Raw genomic sequence first — 23,372 nt, forward strand, 5'->3', positions numbered from 1 at the left:
CCTTCTCAGGCAGAGAGATTGCTTAAACAAACTACCCCAAAGGTGCTTTTTTCAAGAGGCAACTGAACTTTGCTTTTTCAGCTATTCCAAGAAGGCTCCACACCCATTTGCACTACTCGGGTGACCCTGAAGACACAGATAAAACTCCAAGTGGCCTCAAAGACTTGCTAAAAGAATGCAAATGACCAGCTGTCTGCAAGAAATATAAATCTTCCCCACCATCCAGTCAGAGCTGAAGAAGCTTCTTGGATGAGAAGCCAAACATCTTCAAAGAAAAACAAGTCCAGTTGCCTCTTGAAAAAAGCACCTTTGGGACAACCATGACCTGGATGGTTGAAAATCTCCATAGACATTAAACAAGCTATCTTTTCTTCAGCTACTTTACTTCATGATCCAGGCTTCCCACAACAGCACTAACCCAAAGTTAACAAGCTCAGCTCTGTGGACTTAATTAGTTCATTAGAAGCCTCTGGCCACTGCTGTGCCTGAAATTGACACCGAAAGCTTTTGTTGTAAATGCCTGCTTTGGTTGGAAAATTATTTTTTTATTGCAGTTTATTACTGTTGTACAGGACGCGATGGCTCAGGGGCTAGGACGTTGAGCTTGTTGATCGAAAGGTTGGCAGCTCAGCGGTTCAAATCCCCAGTGCTGCCGTGTAACGGGTTGAGCTCCCGTTACTTGTCCCAGCTTCTGCCAACCTAGCAGTTTCAAAAGCACGTAAAAATGCAAGTAGAAAAAATAGGGACCACCTTGGTGGGAAGGTAACAGCATTCCGTGCGCCTTTGGTATTGAGTCATGCCGGCCACATGACCACGGAGACGTCTTCGGACAGCGCTGGCTCTTCAGCTTTGAAATGGAGATGAGCACCGCCCCCTAGAGTCGGGAACGACTAGCACGTATGTGCGAGGGGAACCTTTACCTTTACCTTACTGTTGTATTTCCAATCACTTATTCAAGGACAAGCCCGAAGGCCTTTTATCTTTACCACAGTACATTGTTAATTCATTTGCACATTTTCATGTATTTTCCCTTACTTTTGTTTCAACAGATCAATCAGGAAGCCTGTCTAAGGATCAGGACGACAATTATTTACTGAATTTTCCATTTATGCAGGGCCTATGGCAGTTTAAATTTTCTCATCAATAAGAATATACCCCAGTTTCCTTTCCTTAAACTGTTTCTCTCTTTCAGGTGGTTTCATCAAGGTCCTAATCCTCACACTGGCGGACATGACTGGATTTATTCTGGGAACTACTGGGAAAGAAACTACTTCAACTTGCCGGATATTTATTAAAATGCATTGGAAATTCTGAGGCAAACACAAGTCTTAAACCAGTTTTCAGTGTTTTCTTTATGCCTATATTCTTAGGAAAAAAATCAAAATCTTGAAATCAGAATTGAATACAGTTCTGGTGCTCCTGCCTCAACGTAGCTCAAGGCTGTTGTTGGGAGCGTTGGTTTTTTTTGGCATTCTCCCTAGAATGCGAGATGTATTTGCACATAATCACTGGTGCTGTACTTGGGAGAGACAGGGAGATTGCTACTCATATTTGTAAACTAAAGATCAGTTACAGGGTTAAATGGAAAACAAAAATGTCTTTGAGTTTTGACGTTCTCTTTGGTGAATAATAATAATTATAGTATAGCATATAATGAAAAACATGGCATTTCTTCTCAACCCAGTAACAAATGATCATCCGTGACTTATAATATTCTATGGCTTAAAGCATAAGAAGAGCATGACACTTTGGGGAAGAATTAGTCAACTTCCTGAAGACAGCATTCCATTAATTAATAAAATACAGGATCATAGATAATTCATTTATAACTTTATTTTTTACTCTCTGCATCAAGCTACTACTACTTAATTAAAATTGGATTAATGTATAAAATCACTTAGCAAAGCCTTTTCCTATTTAGTGCAGTGTTTTGAATTTTCTCTTTCAAGTTTTATTAACATGCTATCTTTAAGGAATTAAGAGCCATTTAAATCTTTAAAAAATTAATTTGAACTAAAATAAGTATTTAAAAAACACCCTGCAGTGCACTAATATAGGACTAGTGATTGTCTGAATATTGTTGGACTTCAGCCCTGGTAGCATGTTGAGCAGTCGAGTGATGGGAGCTGTGGTTCAACCCTGGGAAGGCCACAGAGTCCTTATCCCCACACAAAGAAATGCTCTGCACTACATGAGATTAAGTTGGGACGTTACAAAGAAAATAGATGCTCCTGGGTCTATGCTGTCATAGCAAACCCTAGAAGGAAGTGTGTACATTTCAAAAGCAGTTGAGAGACTACTGTACAGAGCAAATTTACCCCTATGTTTGGGGTGCTTTAACCTTTATGAAATTATATATTTGTACAATGTGGAGTACAGAACTTCCAGAGATTGCTGCTCTTGTATAATTTAACTGTGGTTTGGAAATAGTGTTAACTGAATATTTTATTGCTATTAAATAAAGGCTTTCGCTGTCCTGTGACAGATGCCGTTTGATTCTTTGCTCTCAGTAATTACAAACAAAACTTTTTTTTTTTGTCTCTTAGCCCAATGTTGGAAGGATGGCATTGAGAGTGGTTCAGGAGCCTGCAAGGGTGTTCTGGTTCCATCTGGGTTGTTTTTTTCCTCATTCTCATAACACTCTTTTCTATTTTGCTACTTCAAAGTATGTAGATCTGTCTCTCGTCTTACTGATAAATTATACAAATAAGGCTTTAAAACATTCCACAAATCTAATAAATAGTCTAATAATATATTTCTGCTGAAGGTGGCTGAAGTAAAAGTTTCCACATTTTTACTAGGAATCATTTTTAAATTTTCAGTTTGTACAGGAAATCAACATAAGGAAACTCCTGGTTTTAGTTTTATGCTACTTGGCTACCGGTCTTAAGCCATAGGGAAAAAATGTCTTTAGATTCAGATTCCTTGTACTGCTTTATTGCTTGTACTAGTTAATCAATTTTAAATTAAAGATGCAGCTTTCCGTTCTGGGGTGAAATGTTGGACAGCACCTCTTCTCAATCTGGGAGAAAAAAAACATCAGCTCAGTACATTTAGCAATGGCTCAACCCACTAACTATGGTTTTGGAATGCTTTAATCTTCAAAAATCACTGCTTTATAATCAAATTTCCATTTTATCTTTTTAGCCAGTGTACCACATCTTCAGTCTAATACATACATACACACACACATACATACATACATAACATACATACATATCTACACTATGGAATGACAAGATCATAGTTAGCCTAAAATCGGCATCACAAATAGTATTTGCAGAAAAAACTAGGCACTGATTCTGAACAAGTGTGGCTTGAATGGTTCTGACCTATACAGCAAACATACATCTGTTGGTCCTAATCCAGCGTCCTATAAATGTGAGAACACTATTGCCATCAATATGGTACAGAAACATTCCATAAGCTGGGGCCTTCAGTTAGTTTTACAAACAGCTCTACATCTTTCTGTAATAGTGGCAGGAAAATTCAAGCCAGAACAGCTATTCTTTATTATTACAATTTGGGAGTAAGTTTTCAGGAGTCTGCCATTAATTCTGATAAAGTGCACCATGCATGAAAGGAAAGGAAGACAATGATAAAAGTGTACCAAAAATGGTATATATCAGTGCTGATGTTGCTGTTGAAAGCTAGTTCTCATGTTTTTAATTCAAAGGAAGCAGATTTAGCCAAGGTTTTAAAAGGCTGTGAAAAGGGGCCCAAATAGAGTGCTCTTCTGCAACTCAACCAAAATTTATTTCCTGCAATCAAAGCACAGCTTCAGAAGGCAGTCCTATGAGGCCAGACTGGTGCATCTTCAAACCCAGAGCTATTTAATGTCTTTTAACATGCTGCTCCCTGGGTCTTTAGTGAGCCATTAGGACAGGACTGTCAAACTCAAGGCTCAAGGGCCAGATGCGTCACACACTGGCCACACCCATGCCTGGTTAGCGAAGGGAAAAGTTGTGATACATCATGTGACAAAGCCGTCACGATGCGAGTTTGACACCCCTGCACTAGAATAATGGTAAAAGTAGTCTTGGAGCAGGGAGACCCAGGTTCTTGTTCCTCCTTAACCCAATCCTTAAAGAGTTGTGAGAAAATTAGGAGGCAATAGCACTAGGTTAGTTTGTACCCTTGAATTATATATAAAAGGTGATGTTTTAAGAAATTTAGTACTAATCCAGTGCAGGAACCTCAACCAAGGCAACTTTTAAGATACAGCTATGGAATTCTGGGAGTTAAAATCCACATATCTTAAAAGTTGTGGAAGTTGAGAAACACTAATGTATGCTCTTGAGGTGGCTCTGGACTATCTCTCTTGGCCCACCTTCCTGACACGATTCTTGTCAGAAAAATAGGAGGGAGCGTTATGTATGCTGCCCTGCACTCTTACACAAAGTGGGATATAAATAAAATTAGAAATATTTTTATAACTTTCTTTCCGGAAAGGGGCATTATCTCTAAATTCACTATATTCTGATATTTGTTCATCTTACAACAGCTGCACTTGCTTCTGTCCCTGCCCTAAGAAGAGAAAATGAACTCAATATGGTATCATGTCAGCAACCTGTCAAATCTTTTGCAGCCCTGCTTCCCCCTCAAAGAAAAAAGTACCATTCAGTTGCAAAAGAAAAGAAAAGCTGCTTGCTCTGCTTAAATTTGGCACTGTTCTTTGGCTTGTGCCCCTAGCATGACATCTGGGAACAAACAATCAAAAATGTGATAAGGGCAGAAGAGCAAGTATAGCAAGGAACATCTTTATTACCCTGAGCCCTCTTCAGACAAATGTGTCAGGTTTCATCTCATGTAATCCCAATTATGTTCACTGTCCATATTTGACTGAGGATCAGTGACATTGAAGGCTACACATCTGAAAAACGCCAGGTTTGAAAGGTGCGTTTAAAGCTTTATCAAGCTTCAGGGTCTCTACCAAAACTTGAACATCCACTCACCGTTTTGCTATTCTGTCCTGCGTACAGAGGCAGTTGTAAATGTGATCTCTCCTGCTATACCATAACTGCCTGCAAAAGCTGCTTTATCCCCAGCTCCTGTGCCATTCTTCCCATTCATCACATCTTCCAGAGGTATGGCAACTGAAAGAAAAACTGGAGTTGGCGGCCTGCCACTATCTTGTGCAGGGTTAAAATTGGGGTTGGCCATTTTTGGATCTGCTGCCCTGGCGATTGGTACGGGGATTGTAGCGAACCTCCTCACAGTGCCAGCAGCGTCCGGCTGTGTTAGAACAGTATGGCCTGGGATAGGTTTCCAGTCCTGTTTATTCTGAACAGAAGAGCCCACTAAAATGAAAGGTGGTGCATTTCCCTTCTTCCCTTCTTCCATCATCACATAAGTTGGAGAGGACACTTGTGGTGGTTGACCTTGTTGTATCATCTGCGGCTGTAGATACTGCGGTTGGTCCTTACCACTAGATATGAATAGGGTTGCTTGGGGAACAGTAGCACCAGTTCCAACAGGTGGAAGGGGTGGTGGAGGTGGTGGTGGTGACTTACGACCTTGTTGTTTCAAATCAGTTAGACAATAGAGAGTCCACACATTAGAATATGGTGGTGGTTGTCCTGGTTCGCTTGTTGCCATGGCTATAAAATAAAAATTTAAAGAAAAATTTGCTGGCATGAAAGACCATCTACTAGGATGTATGAACTACATATCTTTACAAACAACTTTATGCCGCAAAGAAGCATGTTATAAAGAAGAGAGAGTCTGTAGGGGCAAAAAAAATTGGACCTTGGTAAATTGAAAATAGAGGGACAAAAGCAAAAGTGCCTTGTGGGGATGAAGCTGCAGTTCAGCTTTTAAAAATGCTGATTCGGCTAATCGGGGCACATTTTCAATTCAACTCATTCAATCATTCGTTAGTTATAAGAAATTGCCAAATTGCTAACATTCAACATGTGCCAGAGTCCTTTTGTCAACATAACATCAGTCAGCTAGATTTTCCAGGCTTGCCCCACAAGTGAAGCCTTAGGGTCCTGTATCAATTCATTTTAATCAGCTCTCCTGTGAGTCAATGCAAAAGTTGTTGGATATAAACTGGAACTCAAATGACTGGCAGCTTAAAATATTGAAAAATCCATCCATGACAAGCTTCAGGATCCTTTTAACCCTTCAGCATTCTCTCTTCTGTTAACATGCTTTTGTTTCTTACCTACCTATTTCTCTAACAGAACATGATTCTTGGGAGATTTTGCAATCAGAGGTCAATGGATAAAAAAACATTGATCTTTCTCCAGCTGGGAACAGTGGTAGCTTAGACACTTATTACAGTGGCAAGAAAACATTTGGAAGAGGTCCTGCCAGGGAGGAAAGCTAGGCCTCCAGTTACAACAATCCCATGTTTCTAAGTAAGAAGCATCTAGTCCACCTTCTGTAAGCATCTGGAGAAGATTGGACCTAATGGGACAAGCGAAGGCAACCACCACCATTTCCTTTAAATGCAAAAACCATGTCAATGCCACAGTTGAGTCGACTATGTTTTTAAAAAAATTAGTCACAGTCACCACCTCACTTTCCTTCGGCTGCCAGGTGCATGTATGCAATTTTGGTTCAAGCTGTGCAATTTACTGTGAGCAAGTCTTCTGGTAGGAAAATGAAAGGCCAAGCATCTTCTATACCAATGTTCCTTTGCTGAATTTCATCCCATGCTGCTTCTCCGTCTCTGTACAAAAAAAATATAATACAGGAACAGGAAACTAGGGCAAACTCGTGCAAAGAAAACTTTAGGGCTTATTCACAATCCACTGCACATCTGGAAGCATCCCACAGGCAAAAATTCCACACATGCACAATCTGCCTGACAAGTGCTGTGGGCCTGTAACACCCCAAAACGAGAGCAACACTCATTTACTTCAACCCTGCACTGGCATGGCTATTTGCATTTAAATAAGTTCCAGTCCTTGAGGCACTTTCTTGGCCAAAGCCATATTGCAGGAGTGGAGAAACTTGTAGCCTTCCAGATATTGCTGAACTACAATATCCAACATCCCTCAGTATTAACTGTAATAGCCGAGACTATTGGCAGTTGTAATTCAGCTATACTAGAGAACTAACCTCTTTCCTGCTAATTTATCACCAGCTCTTACCAACATAAATGCACCCAAGGAAATGGAAATGATTACTACTCACAGAGCTAAAATATTACAATGTGGAATAGGAAGGATTCAGAAATATCTTGACTTTCTTACCTGACATAATAAAACCTGGGTCAGTTGATTTCAGTTGCTCTGTAGTATCCATTCTGTCAGGGTCACATTCTGCATCATCTGCAGATGGATCTAGAATACTAGTAAACTGGCCTGAATTTAGTGAAGCCGTTAGTGGATCTAAGAGACAGGCTACTGTATCTACGAAAGGAATGACTATCTGCTGTGGAAACTGCTCTACATAAGGTGGTGGTACAGGCTCTCCACCAGCGCTGGGGTCATCATCACCCGCAGGTGCGATGTATATGTCTGATGTGAGCTCAATTTCACTTGGGCAACCCTCTGCCTGAAACAGGTCTTTATCAGGAGGCGGTGGTGGTAGCGGCGGGGGTGGCTCTCCTTCCTGCAAGGGATCTGAGGAAGCTTGTTCTACTAGGTCAGCAGGTGGCTGCTCCGCCAGGCTGCCCGAGATAGCTATTTCCTCCTGGCCGGAGCTCTGACTTTGACTGATTGATCCAGCCCTGAGAGAAGGTGCAGAAGTTCTGTTTTCTGCTTCCTCTGGGGCAGCTTCCCCTTCCTCTGGGGCAGGTTCCACTTCCTCTGGGGCAGGTTCTACTTCCTCTGGGGCAGGCTCTGGTTCCTCTGGGGCAGGTTCTGCTTCCTCTGGGGCAGGTTCTGCTTCCTCTGGGGCAGGTTCTGTTTCTGCCTCAGCAGGTTCTGTTTCTGCCTCAGCAAGTTCTGCTTCTGCCTCAGCAGGTTCTGGTTCTGCTTCTGCCTCAGCAGGTTCTGCTTCTGCCTCAGCAGGTTCTGCTGCTGCCTCAGCAGGTCCTGCTTCCGCAGGCTCTGCTTCTGCTGGGGCAGGTGCTTCTTCTTCAGCAGGTTCTGCTTCTGCTGGGGCAGGCTCAGGGGCAAGCTCAGGGGCAGGCTCTGAGGCAAGTTCCGGAGCAGGTTCCGGAGCAGCTAGTTGGCCAACTGCAATCGCGGCCATTGCCTCGCTGGCAGTGTGGGACAACGTAGGAAGGGTCTGCACAGAGATGGCCACATCCTTCAACTCAGGTTCAGTACCCATCGTTTCAACGTTACCTAACATTTGCGATGCTAGCTGAGCTGGATCGGCTGGGATATAAGCGAGTCCTGCTCCCTTGTCGTCCCCAACCTTTTCTACAAATTCGTCAACAATAGATGGGAATTGGGTAGTTTTGGTGCTCAGTTCACGAGACTCTTCGCTTATCTGATCCTCTTCTGTGTCAGTCGATTTCTCCTTCCGTTTGGGTTCATCATGAATTGGAATCGTGTCAAGATCTGACCGAAATGCATCTCCAACATCTGCCCTTTTAGAACGGGGCATCTGTGTTGCTGCTCCTGGTCCTTCTGCCCATCCCTCCACTGCAGGAAGATAAATATGAAATGAGTCAAAAAGAGACCCCCAATCAACCCAAAGAAAACACTGACTTCCAAGTCAATTTTGGAAGCTAAATATTTGTCTTTCATCTGCCATTAGGGAAAGCATGTAATAAGTGGTTAATACAAGGCTGTACATGATTGGTGGAGCCAGAGGTTACTCCGTTCATTTAACTGCGCACATTGGCCTATGGTTGCAGAGGAGAAAATGTCTGCAGGCTTTTGTAATAATCCATCACACAGCAAGGTTGGCTGTTTCCCACATTCATTTTGTGTATTTTTTTAATTATTCATTTTGCACCTTTATAAGACCAATTGATGCAAGCAAGGTGGCTCTGGGTGGCATGGCACAGAAGTAAACACAAACAAAAAGTAAACTTCCATCACTAAAAAGAAGTCAAAATACATAAAGCACATGGGAAGAGATTTGGTGTCTGATCAGCAGCTGTTCAAATGTTGTATAGAAAAACCCTAAGCAGAAGAATCAGATGCTGCGAATGTAAGCTTTGCCCTAGAGAAGGATTTTAATGCCTATTACTGAGAGGTAGGTTGGGGAAAAAATCCTTCTTTAAAAATTAGAGAATTGTTTCACAACCTTAGCAATTTTAAAACATGTTGACTTGCTGGCTGGGGGAATTCTGGGAGTTGAAGTCCACACATTTCAAGCTTGCTGAAGTTGAGAAATACTGAGCTAGAGAATATGCCAACTAAGATAAACATAACTATTTATATTCCATCAGATTCAGCATGAGGAAACCTCTTTTTAAAGTCCTTATGGAATATCTTTGGGGCACCACATTCTACATGTCCTAGAAACCATTAAAGAGATTTTTCCATGTTAACAAACAACTTCTCACTTTGTGTCCTATAATTAGAGGTTACAAATTGATCCTACATATTTATTGGACCAATCAGACGTTGAGGTAGTTGAAATGAGGGAGCCCATTTTTCCTTAAGCTTTCTTATCTATTCTGACAGATGGTCAGTAATTTTAGCTTTAGTATAAAGGCTTTTAAACCTCTTTCCATTTTACTGGTTGTTTTCTCCTGCAGTTTACTTCTGGAAGATTATCTTTTTTTCTAGAACTGCTATGCCAAAGATGCTGTACACATTGGTGCGCCCTGCGACAATCAGCTGCATTTTTGAAGCTGAGTATCTGCCCCATCGAGGCGCATGCAAGTGTATGCACTCACAACCAGCGAACCTGTTGCTAAAGTTCACCTCTGGGAACAGCTGATTGGGGGTATTCTGGGAGGCCGATCCACCTGCCAATCAGCTGCTCATGCTGAATCCTGCTAATGTGCTGAAGCTGACCAGGCTGTTTGCTAAGGACACTAGCCAGATGAATACCGATGGATGCTGGTAGGCAGAGGCAGAATTTTTTTTTAATTTTTCTCCCCCAAAACTAAAGTGCGTCTTATACTCCAGAGCGTCTTATACTCCGAAAAATACGGTATATTTTTGCAGATATAGAATATCTGATGGAGAAATTAAATGAGTTTGGAGCATTAGCAGGCTTTATAATAAATAAGCAGAAAATAACAATGCTTGTTAAGAATATGATCTCTCAGAATTATGAAATATTGACTAAAACTTGTTTTAAGGTAGAGAAAAAAGTGAAAAACCTGGGGGTTATATTGACAAATACAAATGCTAAATTGTTTGTTGTGCTTCTTTGGAATGATATTAAAAAACATCTAAGATGAGATAAATTGCAACTATCATTATTAGGTAGAATCTCTGTAATTAAGAAGAATGTTTTACCAATATTTTGGGTAAAATGTTGGGGGTTTGGGTTTACCAGATTTGAAATTGCATTTTCATGCTAGTTTGGTCTGGCTAAATGAGTGGGTGACTCTTCAAAATAAAAGGTTATGTGAGCGTAATCTCCATGACCGCCATGAATTAAGTTTCGGGTGGCATGGGTATTTATAGTATGATAAGGTTAAAATAAATGTTGATTTCAATAATCACTTTGTTGGAGACAGCATCCAAAGATCTAAGATTCTCTGCGAAGATGCCTCTTGGGTTTTGCTCCAAGTAGTCTTTTTAAGAAAAGAAATGGCGGCGAGACAAGACTGGTGGACTTATGGTCAAATAATATCTTTCAATTATGGTAACCCTATCCTGAAATCTAAAGAGGAGTTGGAAGGGCGTGTTTGCCATTGGTTTAAATATTTACAATTGAAAGAAAAATTTAAATTAGATATTTAAAAAAACTATTGATTTGACTTTGTGAAAAATGAATCGGAAATCCTATGGTAGCGATGAACACATTATTGCTTATAAAATGTTATTGAAATTGAACTTGGAGAATGAGTTTGTAAAGCATTGCATGATTCAATAGGCAAATAAATATAATGTTTGAACAATGGGAGAACATGTGGACAAAAGATCTAAAGTTCACATTAAATTATAATTTTTTTAAAAAAAATTAAGATGCTGTATTGTTGATATCTAACACTGGACAAATTATCAAGAATGTATAAAGTGACCTCAAATGAATGTTGGAAACGTAAATGTAAAGAAGGAACTTTTTACCATTTATGGTGGTCATGTGGCAAAGCAAAAAAACACTGGAGTAGGATCACTTCTTAATACAGAAGATTCTTAAAGTGAATAGAAAGATAAAACCAGAGACTCTTAGGTTAAATTTTTTTTTTTTTTTTTTTTTTTTTTGTTTACATTTATACCCCGCCCTTCTCCGAAGACTCAGGGCGGCTTACAGTGTATAGGGCAATAGTCTCATTCTATTTGTATATTTTTACAAAGTCAACTTATTGCCCCCCCAACAATCTGGGTCCTCATTTTACCTACCTTATAAAGGATGGAAGGCTGAGTCAACCTTGGGCCGGGCTCGAACCTGCAATAATTGCAGGCTTCGGTGTTCTTAATAACAGGCTATTACCAGCTTGAGCTATCCGGCCCCTAATGGACAAAGACCTTTAAAAAGTTGGAACTGTTGATGGCAGCAACAATAGTTTATGCACAAAATGGAAGGATACTTTGATTCCCACAATGGCTGCAAAAGTTGATGGAACTGCTAAGTTCCATCTTAGCAGAGATGGAAAAATTGACTGCTTTGCTTAAAGAAAATAACACAATTAATTTTGTTTCTATGTGGAAACAACTTTTTTTATGTCAAGAAAATAATCACAGATATGTGCTTTATAAATGATCCTTCCTATTTCCCAAAACCACACTGCAAGTTTTGAAGATGTTAAGCGTTTTAGAAATCCTTCTAGAAAATGAACCACTAGAGAATCCTAACCCTAACCTTAAATTAGTGGAGAACGCACTATATCAGAAACACTTGCTGAATCAACTCAAGTGTTCAGAAATTAAATGACGTAGAAAAATATGAAAAAATTATGCTACAAATTGTGACAAATGGAACTAATGTTAATATTATCAGTAAAAGGGAAATAGAAGTCCAATTTTTTTAAAAAAATTAAAAAATCAAGCGAAATGTAAAGTTGATTCTAAACAGCTTTTGCCAACCAAGGCATGATCCTATTACGTGGACCTTTAACTTCCAAAATTCTCAACCATGACCATAACCATTCTGACCAGGAATTCCAGAAGCTGAAGAGAGGCACATCTGGGGAAATTGATTTTAATTATATTAATTGCTTCCTCTAAAATCCTAACCCTTGATGAACTCAAGGATATGCCTGTTTTTTCTTGGCGACAATATGGATGTGGTCTGCCATAACATTAATCCATCATGGTTTCTCATCCAACTATTAATCAAGCCCAACCCTACTTAGCTTTTCAAAGTCAGCTAGAGTCAGTTTGGTACTGCCACATGCTATAATTTCAATTATAGTTCAGATTTAGTCTTACTAAGGAAAAATTCTGAAATCAACGAGAAGCTTGTTATCATTACTTTAAGCTCTGCTCATTTCTATGGATCAATTTATAATCCAGATTCACGCATTTGACTGTCATGTTTTCTTTAATCAGGCTTCAACTTAACTGTCATTAAACCATTAGTGATTATTACAAATCACATTATCCTAAGATAGAAACATCAATGACTTAGTATGCTATGTAATCCATTTTATGTATTGCCACGTAAGGGGCAAGCATAAGAGCACCAGCGTGCCTACCATCCCTTTCCTAATGTTCCCTTTAGTTGTATTCATTTTATGTATTCAATTCATGCTTATACTTATATATATTATTTAATATGTATTTGACAAAATAAAAAAATAAAAAAATAATAAAAAAAATAAACATCTTAGCCCAATTATGAGCACTTACTTATGACAAAGATAAATATCTTATATACAAGATTTCTGCCTAAAATTTCAGGTAGTTCTCAGTGGTGAGGGTATTTAAACAGCCTTTTCCAACTCGCTGCCTTCCCAAGTGTATTGAACTTCAGCTTTCATAACTGCCAGTCACTGAAGTAGGAGAGGATTTATAGTTATAGCTCAACCTATTTGAAGGGCAACACATTGGAGAAAGCGATTTTATAATATGACAGGGCAGATCAAGATAAAAGGCGAAAGCATTTGAGATCAACTAAACTTGAGGTCCCTCTGGTGGTGGGAGAGAGGTTTTTTTGTTGTTGTTTTTTGACAAAACAAAGAAGAAAGAGGGAAAAGAGCAAAGGGAGGCAAGACGCACGCAGGCATGAAGGTTAGCCAACCAAAGAACCACCAAACATTTTTGATTTAAGCTACTACATTATACAGACTGCAATAAAAATATCCAGGAATTTCTAGCAGAAATAGAGTGAAAGACAAATTCAAGATCACTGGTGTGTTTTTTTTTCATGGCACAACAGACCACAAATTAGTTTAATTTGTCATATCACCAAGCTATTTTTAGTTAATTTATTCTTAATGCATTGTGCAAATCCAGAAATATTAGATTGAGTAAATCGTAGCTAAAAGTTGTGAGTAGGCATGCTGTGTCAATAATGTTATCACAAGTCACAAATGTATTTTTGCCTGGCATGTTGTGGGAACCTGACAATAGTCAAGAAAAGAGAATACGTGCTGTGTAAGAGCTGAGAAGTGAAATGAGAAATGTGCAAAGAGATGAAAAGAACTCCTCCCCCAAGATGGCTGCTGAATGGTAGAAATTTTTCTCTTTCCTGCCAACAATCTGATTTGGCTGCCAGAACTGTTCTGGCAGTGCTGTCCCTAGACTTGAATGGGAGCACTTAGGAATGACCCAGACAACTTTTGAACAGCCGTGGACCCCATTTGGGAAGCGGAGTCTTGAAGATTTCAGTTCCCTTTGGGAGCAGTCGGAAAGTCAGGGCATCCATCTTCCTTTCAGCATTTTGCTTTCTAAGCATGCATGGGTATTAACTTTCACTTTTTGAATGTATTACTTTACTTTTCTTGTCTTTGGCTGGTTGAATATTGACCTACTTTGATCCTTTGCTGGATTTTATCTGGGTTTTTTTTTTTCATTTTCCTTTTGATTTATGTTGTGCTTTGAATAATTTTTGCTTTTCTATATGAAAACACGGTGTGTCCTTGGATGGTGAAGTGCTTTTATTTGATTTAAAACAATATTAGGCTTTCACCACAGGGCTTTTATACTTCATTAACTTGCAAAATATTTGGAGCTTATTTTTTAATTTTTCTTGTAACTTTGGAATGACATATCCAGAAATTATCTTCCTGTTCCTTTAATTTTTTTCCCTTCACTTTGCTTTAGGTTATGGGTGTCAAACTTGATCGTGTCACATGACATATCGTGATGTATTGCGATGTTTTCTGCCTTTGCAGAGTCGGGGTGGGCATGGTCTGGGTGTGATGTATCTGGCCTGCAGGCCATCAGTTTGACAGGCCTCTTCAGTGTTTTTTGTTTCCTGGCTAACTTACACAGCACAGCAGTGAATTGACTTACATATGAACAAAACTGGCTGAAAAGACCATTTGATCATGCAATCTTTAGTTGAACGCTTCTTTAAAAAGTTTGATGAAATGATAATGGCTATGGAAAATATTTAGAAGCATGTTGTTCTGGAATTAGATTCAAATAAGGAATGTAATTTGAAATCAGTTAATTTGTCAGAAAGAAATTGGGTCTATACAGACTTAGAATTCTAACTAAGTTAATGGCATACAGCTCTTAGAAGTTCAAGCCTGCAGTCTTATACAACAGCAGAAATTACACTGAGTGGAGAAGCAAACTGGCTTTCCTGAGGAAGATTGAGGGAAATGGGGAAATGGATTTATCACACTTAATCAGGAAGCAATTTTATTTGGACTTTGTTGGGAGAATTTATCAACTTTGAAGACTGAATTTATTATATTTCATCAGACAATTGATAAGAAATTGCGCAGCTTCTTTTCCAAAAACTCTACACTACTAACCAGAGCATACAAAACATTTGCTAGACCTATTCTTGAATACAGCTCACCTGTCTGGAACCCATACCACATCTCTGACATTAATACAATTGAACGCGTCCAGAAATATTTTACAAGAAGAGTTCTCCGCTCCTCTGAAAACAACAAAATACCTTATACCACCAGACTTGAAATCCTGGGATTAGAAAATTTAGAACTCCGCTGACTCTGACAAGACCTGTGTTTAACACACAGAATCATCTATTGTAATGTCCTTCCTGTTAAAGACTACTTCAGCTTCAATCACAATAATACAAGAGCAAACAATAGATTCAAACTTAACGTTAACCGCTTCAATCTTAATTGCAGAAAATATGACTTTTGTAACAGTTGTTAATGCTTGGAACACATTACCTGACTCTGTGGTCTCTTCTCAAACTCCCAAGAGCTTTAACCAAAAACTGCCTACCATTGACCTCACCCCATTCCTAAGAGGACTATAAGGGGCGTGCATAAGAGCACAAAAGTGCCTACCGTTCCTGTCCTATTGTTTCCTTTAATTATATATACGCTTATATGTTATAGTTATAGTTATTTCATGCTTATGCTTATATATACTGTTGTGACAAAATAAAATAAAATTTAAAAATTGCATTAAGAAACAAATGTGGATATTAGTAATTACTGATGAATTACTGTTAACCTTTGGGAAGATATGGGATAGATAAGATGCCATGCAAAATTTTCTATGAGTTGTTCACATTAGTAATTTGTTAACAGAAGGTTCTAAAACTTTAACCTTGCCTTTCTTTATTATTATTATTGTTGTTCTTCCTGTTAAGTATAGTGTCATTAATATAGTATATAGATGACAGGTTAGTTATTTTAATAGATTTGGTAGTTTAAAATCTTTAGGAGCTGTTTCATAAAAGATGATAAATTAATTTTGTAATAACGTATTAATCAGTATTCAATGGGGGGGTGTTAGTTTTTCTTTTCTTTTTCTTATTCAATGTGCTTTTCTAGTGTCTTGCTAGTTTTTTTGTTTTTTTCTATTCTTTAATTTTTGGGAAGTTTTGCATTTTAATCTTTTTTGAATAAAATAAAAATTTGAATTAAAAAAGAGAAATATGTAAATAGACATACCTTTGCTCTTCACCAAATATGCTGATTCTTTTTTAAAAAACCTATAACATTGCTATATCTAAGATGCAGAACAATGGAACAGATATCTTCACCAGGGCTAAGCTACAGGACTGTGTTCTATACCAGGGGTCTCCAACCTTGCAGCTTTAAGCCTGATGGACTTCAACTCCCAGAATTCTGGAATGAATTCTGGGAGTTGAAGTCCGCCAGGTTTAAAGTTGCCAAGGCTGGAGACCCCTGTTCTATACAATATGAACAACTCTTTTTTTTCTCCTACTCATTTGCCTCATACACAAACAAAATCACACCAGTTTTTCTGTGAGCTGAGCATTTCATGGACAGCAGTATTAAGGCTACTGAGATCCTATCTCCATCTATCAATCTTGCCCAGTCTGAAGCTAGCATTACTTTATTAAATGCAGGTATCTAGCTAACCTAAATTGCTCAAATCATTTAATGTAAAACCAATTAGTATAAGCCTCCTCCCTAGTAAACCATATGTAAGATGCAAGGAGAGGGGGGAAAAATACTTGCCCAATTAGGTTCACACACCAATATAAATCAATGTGTGTTAATCCCAGTCTGTTAAACAAAATGCTTTTTTTCACTATGCATGATAGAAGCCATATTTGCATATGGTTGTGGCTAAAGCATTTTTGTGTCAGATAATTGTCTCTGGGGCCCATATGGAATCCAGGGGCATTCTTGGCAAGGAAGATTGGTATCCCTATTTTACAGGATCCCAGATACTATAGTCACCTAATCTTACTTAAAGTAAAAATACTAGTTTTCAAAAAATGTGGCATCCTCAGAGTTGCAGTCAAAATGAAAAATACAGAACAGCCAGAGGCTTTCAAATACTGCTTGGACTTAGACAGGAAACATAGACAGAGTGCTAGATTTGCAGAGCCATTAAAGTTTGACCCCCTGCAAAGTGATGGAATCTAAATGAAAGCACTCTATCATCCTTTCCATTTTAATCATCCTAGCTCCCTAAGTCCCAGCTAGATAACTGTGGACTGTTGAGGAATATGCTTAGACATAAAGTTTTCCCATAGTGATACAGTACAATCTTAGTCCTGGTAGAAACTCAAAATCTTTCCTTTTACTTATCAACCTTTCCAACATTCTCTCAATAAATTGTTCATTTCCAGGACATTCCCGGACTGCACTAAAATTACATTCTCTGTCTACCCAATCTGTCTCTCATCTCTTGTTTCAGTGAACAAAAGTATGAAGCATTAGGCTTTGGCAAATATCCAAATCTATAGAACCAAGAATTTCACACTACTACTATTTCAACCAACTGCCCAGCTGATGTTTTTTTTTTAATTAGCGGTTTCTTTGTTATATTTAATCACACAAATATAAGTCACCTTTGATTTTTCAGATTTATAATCTTAACCAGGATTGATGGATGATTTTTAATGTAAAAACTATGTCAGCCTTCTCTTCCATTTTCAATTACAGCCTAGCAACTACATTTACATTTTCTTTAAAATCTCCCTTAAAAGAAAACAAGTTACATTAAATAATGTGCAGCCAGGCCCTAGCAACAAATCATTTTTAGCGCGAATCTCATACCTCTTGTCACATGAAATTCTCTCACCAGTTCTTTGATATCTAAATTAGGATGTTCTGGAAAGAAAAGATGGAGAAAGGCAATCAATGTATGGACCTAAATCTCTGCTTGTACAAAACTGATATATGAAACACATTTCCTATCCGAGCTAATGTAAGGACACCATAGTTTGAATAATTGTTGGTTTGCTTATACTGGTGAATATTTAACTTTTTAAAACAAAAAAAAAAGACAAACCTTCTCGAAAAACTATCAGTTCTTTGAAATACTCAGCAGCAAACTCGGTGATGTTGGAGGGACTAGCTTTGAGAACTGCTCTGCTCACTCCTTCAAGTAGAGTCTTGAGGCCATATGGGACCACCATCCTGGGCTTTGCAGTATGCATTGTTGCCAGTTGAACATGAAACTGCAAATTCACAACTGAAAGGAAAGAAGAGGGATGAAAAAGGATAGTGACATCCCAACAGCCTCTCCCAAGCCAATGGCACCAGATGTGTTGGATTTAAATTGCTATAATCTTAGACTTGAAGCACGCGGTGGCTCAGTGGCTAAGATGCTGAGCTTGTCGATCAAAAGGTCGGCAGTTCAGTGGTTCGAATCCCTAGTGCCGCATAACGGGGTGAGCTCCCGTTACTTGTTCCAGCTTCTGCCAACCTAGCAGTTCGAAAGCATGTAAAAATGCAAGTAGAAAAATAAGGACCACTGAAGGTAACAGCATTCTGTGCACTGTTGGCATTTAGTCATGCCGGCCACATGACCACGGAGATGTCTTCGGACAGCGCTGGCTCTTCAGCTTTGAGCACCGCCCCCTAGAGTCAGGAACAACTGGCACATATATGCGAGGGGAACCTTTACCTTTACCTTTTAATCTTAAGACTAAGCATCGTCACTGTTGATTACAAGATTACAGGACTTTAAGATCCAACATATTTGGAATGCACCAGATTAATGTATATAGCGTATCTGGATTTTAAACAGAGGAACAAATAAAAACAATATTCTTCTTGGAGTCTATTATTACCCCCCTAACCAAGGAGCAAATATGAATCGTGCTTTCTAAAAGGAAACCACACATATTCCAACAAGACATGGAGCAATATTGTATGACAGAGGATTTTAATGCCTCAGCATCTGTTGAGAGACAAATTCTGTCAAGCGTGGATTTTCCAGGAAATTCTTGCTTTGTTTTGGTGAAAACTTTTTCCATTTAGGGGACAGTTGAAGACATAAGAACATTAAATATAATTGATTTGATATTATACAATAGGGAAAATAAATGATAAATGAACGAGCAGTTATATTAGAGGAAAGTAATGTTGAAATTCTTGATTTTAACAGAAACTACAGACCAATTATTATGTTAGTTTACTCCTAAAAGAACAGCTGCAAACAGTTCAAGGAAAGGTACTGGAAATGGAAGACAACAAAAGCCACTATGACTACAAAAAGATTACAGGAAATTCCCCCCCCTCCAAAAAACCCCCCATATATAGGATATAAAAAAGAGGGACAGGCCATCAAGGAGGAAAGCACAAAGCAAGATTGAGAAAATTGTAGAGATTGAGAAGAATGCCTAGCTCAAAAAGTGTTGGAAGTTTGTCAAAGGATGTTAAAACAATAAAACAGACTACCTCAGATCTCTTTAAAATAAAAAGAAAAGAAACCAACAATGGAAAAATACAAAAAGATAATGAGATAATGACAGAATTAGTCACTTCTTATTTTGGCTCAGTCTTCTCTAGCAAGATATTATAGATTTCATCAGGCATCTTAAAGAGTAAGTTGAAGACATAGAATTGAAGAATTAATAAGGCAAATGCTTCTCTTCTAAAAAAGAGAGAGGACAGAAAGAATTTAATTATTCAGTCTGATACCATTTTAAGTAGGTTCTAAAGTAATCATAAAGCAGTGAATTTTATGTAAACACCTTGAAAACAATGCAGTAATTTTCAGAATTTGGACTGGATTTGGCAAGTCTTGCCAAATTAATGTTACTATTTTAATGGAATAACCTCCTTAGTAGATTGAGGAAATGCTAGACATAGACTTTCTTGGTTTCAGCAAAGCATTTGGCAAAGGATCCCACAATATTTCAATACCAAGGTAATTAAATGTGGGCCTCTGTCCTCTAATATGAAGGAAGAAATGGTAGAAACACTTATCAAATTTGAAGATGGCAGGAAATTGGGAAGAATAGCTAAATTTAAAGAAAGGTATTTCAAAATAAGCTTAATTGGTTAAAGAAATGGGCCGTAAATAAAATAATTATTGAATTCATTCAATGGGAATGAATGCAAAGCTTTTCATTCGGGAAACAAATGCATAGGTTGAGGATGGGAATAATTGGCCTGACAATCGTGAATAGTATCTTAAAACTGTAGTTTATTGCAAAATAAATACCAGTATGAGCCATTAGTATAATATGTCTGCCAAAAAGGCAAATGCACTTCCAGATTGCATGAAAAGAAGTACAGATTCCACATCACAGAAAATAATAGTTTCACTTTATTGTGCACTGGGACTCAACATTTTAGTTGTTCCATTTTAATAAGGATGCAAACTAGAATAATTTTTAAAAAGGCAAGAGGAGGATAAACCAACTAGAAACAAAGTCCTATGAAGGCAGATTAAAGGAACATGGAACATTAAGTGGGGCTGAACAAATAGTTGAAGAGGTCCTTTGATTTGAGGAAATTTAGGAAATCACTCATTCAAACCTTTTTGCTGAAACACTTCAGTGTCCTGCTTCTAACCAGTGCAGCAAGGCAGAGCAGTGAAGATCCTTGGCTCAGGAAAAGTAGTTCCTGTTCATGTACAGTGCATGCCCAGAAATTATTTTCACTGAAGCTGAACAGATATTTAAGGTAAACCAGCCCAATTCTGCACGTTGAGACAGTTGCACACCTCCATGAGGCCAAGCATTTCAGTGCAGCAGAATAACTGTAATTCACCTATAAATGTTTAGTCCTCGGAAGATGGAATAAGTGGAAGGGATATGATGATAATTTTCAAGTACCTGAAAGGATATGAATGTCAACAGCTGTACTCTTTCATCCCTGATAAGACCTGGAATAGTGGATTTGATTTACACAAAGGAAGGTTTTGATTGTAGAAAAAACACCTTCCTAATTGTAAGAGCAGTTTGACAATGGAACAGCTCAAAAGGATTTTGAGGTCTATTCATTGAAAGTATTTAAGCCGAGACTAGACAGCAATCTGTCAAGATTCTTTCATTTGGATTCCTGCCTGGAGTAGAGTTGAACTCAGTAGTTTAAATGTTCTTTTTCCATTCGGATTCTGCTCTTAGAACTGCTAACTGTGGTATATCAAGAAAGAAACGTGGAGCAGAGGACCATATTTGTTCTAGTCATCAGTCTTCATGATAGGTAAAACTCCTCCTAGAGAGTATATTTTATTTACTATGAAGTGTATTTGCCACCCATCTTGTATCCAACAACTTTGGGTGGTGAAATTGCCACTTACATATTCCTGAAAGACTGGCATTTTGTCTTTTACCTTTATGTCTTAACTTTATGGAGTTGTCTTTTGTCTTAACTTTATGGAGTTCCCACTCATACCCACACAGCCAAGCTTATCCGGCAACTACAAAACTTTTTATCCCAGCAATCTCAGCCGTGATGGGCTCCAGAATCCTGATGATGGGAATTGTGCGACGGCTCTAAAGGATGCCAGTTTAGGGAAGAACATTTACGGTTTTTGCCCTCGGAAATGTACACAATGTGCAGAGTTACTTAATCCCGCGAAGGCGGGAACTCCTGCAACAGACGTCGTTCAGCCAAGCCACCAAAACAGTCTACCGGGCCAAGCCATCGCGGCTTGGCAATTGTGCGTTTCCAAGCCGTTGTACACGTTGCTGGCTCGGGTGACACTTCTGATAAACCGCTGCTGCACATTCCCCCGTTCCGTCCATGCACGCACCCACCCGAAAGGATCACGCGGCTTGTGCCTCCCTCTCCCACTTGCCCGCCCTCCTTCTGATACCGTGCCAGGCGTAAGAGGCCGAGCAAGCCTCTCACTACAGTCCCGCGGTCGTCCTGAAAATTCCCCAACCTTCTTTTTTAACTTTTTTTGCGCTTGTCAGCAACGAGATCACTCCTTTCTCGCCCCTTGCCGGAGCCTCCTCTGAAGTTAGAGAAGAGTCCCGAGGACCTTTTATACGGATAGGCTCTTAGTGGGCGGGACTAGAGTGCACGCATTTATGAGGTCACAAAGTCCGGCTATTGATCGTCCAATGAGCCGCATCAAATACATCTAACTTATTCGTCTCAAATGTTTTCACATGTTTATGTACAAACAATGGGAACGTCCAGCATTGATGCATCCCGGAAGGTTTTGACTTTAGTTTCCTTAATCTCCAGGCAGCACGATCTTCAAAACTCCCGGCAACTGCTGTAATTTCTCTTACTGAAGACATCATACTAATAAATAAATAAAAAATTTTTTTAAAAAATAGTACTTGTTCATATTTCAGATTTCTTGGAGTGCAGATATTGTTCTCTTTACACGATTCCCTGTAGGGAGGAAACATAGCAATTAAGCTAGCCGGTGAGCCTCTTAGAACACTTAAGCTTGTGTACATTTTTATAACATTCAGATTGGATACTGTTGTGAATAGTCGTATGTCCCTATCTCTGTCCTATTGTGAAAGGTTAGTCTGAGATTTCCGCTGCCAATTACACGTTTAATGTTAACATGGGGATTATAATTAAACAATTGTAAATTGGATGTGCATATATTAAAATAGTAATACCCCTCTGAGCAGTACTTCGGGTATTTTACTTGCTTTGGATTAAAATGTTATATTCATCAGTAAATATCAGTCTATGATACAACTCTTCCTCTACATCTATTATTATAGATCTGTTTGTAGAGATAACTTGTATCTGTTAATTTTCATTTGCCAAAATTACTGTAGAAAAATATTCTATTTGATAATATTAGCAAGAAGACATGAACATCTTGGGTACTGATTATGAAGACATGAAGACTGAAATGCAAGTAACTGCTTTTGAAGTTTGAAAGGCATAGGGCTATTATGCCAACTTGTTCCTGCTTTTAGTAGCTGGAAGGGATATACCAAAGCACTTTGTCTGTGTCTTTCCTGGACACAGGTCTCTTTAGTGTTTAGTATGAGAATCTTGAACAGAATTCTGCAAACATGGAGATGTCCATGTAGAGAATTCCCGGATGAGAATTCTTATAGCTGTGAATTCCAAATCAGAATGGGTTCTACATATATGCCATTAAATTTCCTTAGAATTCCATCGCAGATTTTCATATTCAACATATACGACATTAAATCCTAAACAGAAGTTGCATATGTGACTCCTGCAAGCCAAATCATACATTCCATAGGAATGCTGAAACAGAGAAAACTATTTATTAATTCCATAAAGACAAACAGCTACACAATACAATATGCCCCAAGTACAAATAAGACTTAGGGCAAGATCTTCAAACATTCAACACATTAATATACCCCTTAATTAGAAATACCTCCAAATGTCAAATAAAACCAGCAGCCAACCAGCAACGTAATCGACCATATTATATTATACAGTAGATGCAACTTACATCACTCAAATCCCTATTTTTATTGTTGTACTTCCACTCTGAAAGAGGAAGAGAAACATACTTCAAGCATCAGAGTCTACGATTTATGAATTGCATCCAATTCTCTTATGACATAGAAGCTGTCATCTGAGGGATCATTTGCCATCTGTAGTTTCTGCCCATTCT

The 23,372-nt window shown here is 38.6% G+C and overlaps 2 protein-coding genes across 11 annotated transcripts in view; one reads left to right on the plus strand and one right to left on the minus strand.

The window, feature by feature from the left end:
* Positions 1-1,361, plus strand: part of OSBPL1A (oxysterol binding protein like 1A) — a 67,206-nt gene extending 65,845 nt beyond the window's left edge. For all 9 annotated transcript variants that reach the window (XM_058178345.1, XM_058178347.1, XM_058178346.1 and 6 more), the window contains one exon: positions 1,193-1,361. In XM_058178345.1, the coding sequence (XP_058034328.1) occupies positions 1,193-1,295 (103 nt within the window). In that variant the 3' untranslated portion in view covers positions 1,296-1,361. The remainder of the gene's footprint in view (positions 1-1,192) is intronic.
* Positions 1,362-2,618: 1,257 nt separating this feature from the next.
* Positions 2,619-21,746, minus strand: CABYR (calcium binding tyrosine phosphorylation regulated). 2 transcript variants are annotated; one of them, XM_058178356.1, is made up of 6 exons: positions 21,615-21,746; positions 17,850-18,032; positions 17,615-17,668; positions 7,206-8,549; positions 4,956-5,096; positions 2,619-3,022 (listed from the first exon to the last, which is right to left on the minus strand). In XM_058178356.1, the coding sequence occupies exons 2-5, from the start codon at positions 17,995-17,997 to the stop codon at positions 4,963-4,965; spliced, it is 1,680 nt and encodes a 559-aa protein (XP_058034339.1). In that variant the 5' UTR covers positions 17,998-18,032; positions 21,615-21,746; the 3' UTR covers positions 2,619-3,022; positions 4,956-4,962. The 2 variants fall into 2 exon arrangements, with proteins under 2 accessions (XP_058034339.1, XP_058034338.1); XM_058178355.1 differs by having other exon boundaries at positions 21,684-21,738.
* Between the last annotated feature and the right edge of the window lie 1,626 nt (positions 21,747-23,372).

Source organism: Ahaetulla prasina, chromosome 3 (assembly GCF_028640845.1).
Source record: "Ahaetulla prasina isolate Xishuangbanna chromosome 3, ASM2864084v1, whole genome shotgun sequence".
Taxonomy (NCBI): domain Eukaryota; kingdom Metazoa; phylum Chordata; class Lepidosauria; order Squamata; family Colubridae; genus Ahaetulla; species Ahaetulla prasina.

Excerpts from the sequence above, each read along its gene's own strand:
- CABYR (XM_058178356.1), bottom strand. The coding sequence starts at position 17,997 with ATGCATACTGCAAAGCCCAGGATGGTGGTCCCATATGGCCTCAAGACT. Across the intron at positions 17,669-17,849 it reads ACTGATAGTTTTTCGAGAAG|AACATCCTAATTTAGATATC; the intron begins GTTTGTCTTTTT and ends TTTTCTTTCCAG. Across the intron at positions 5,097-7,205 it reads CCCAGGTTTTATTATGTCAG|TTGCCATACCTCTGGAAGAT; the intron begins GTAAGAAAGTCA and ends TTTTTCTTTCAG.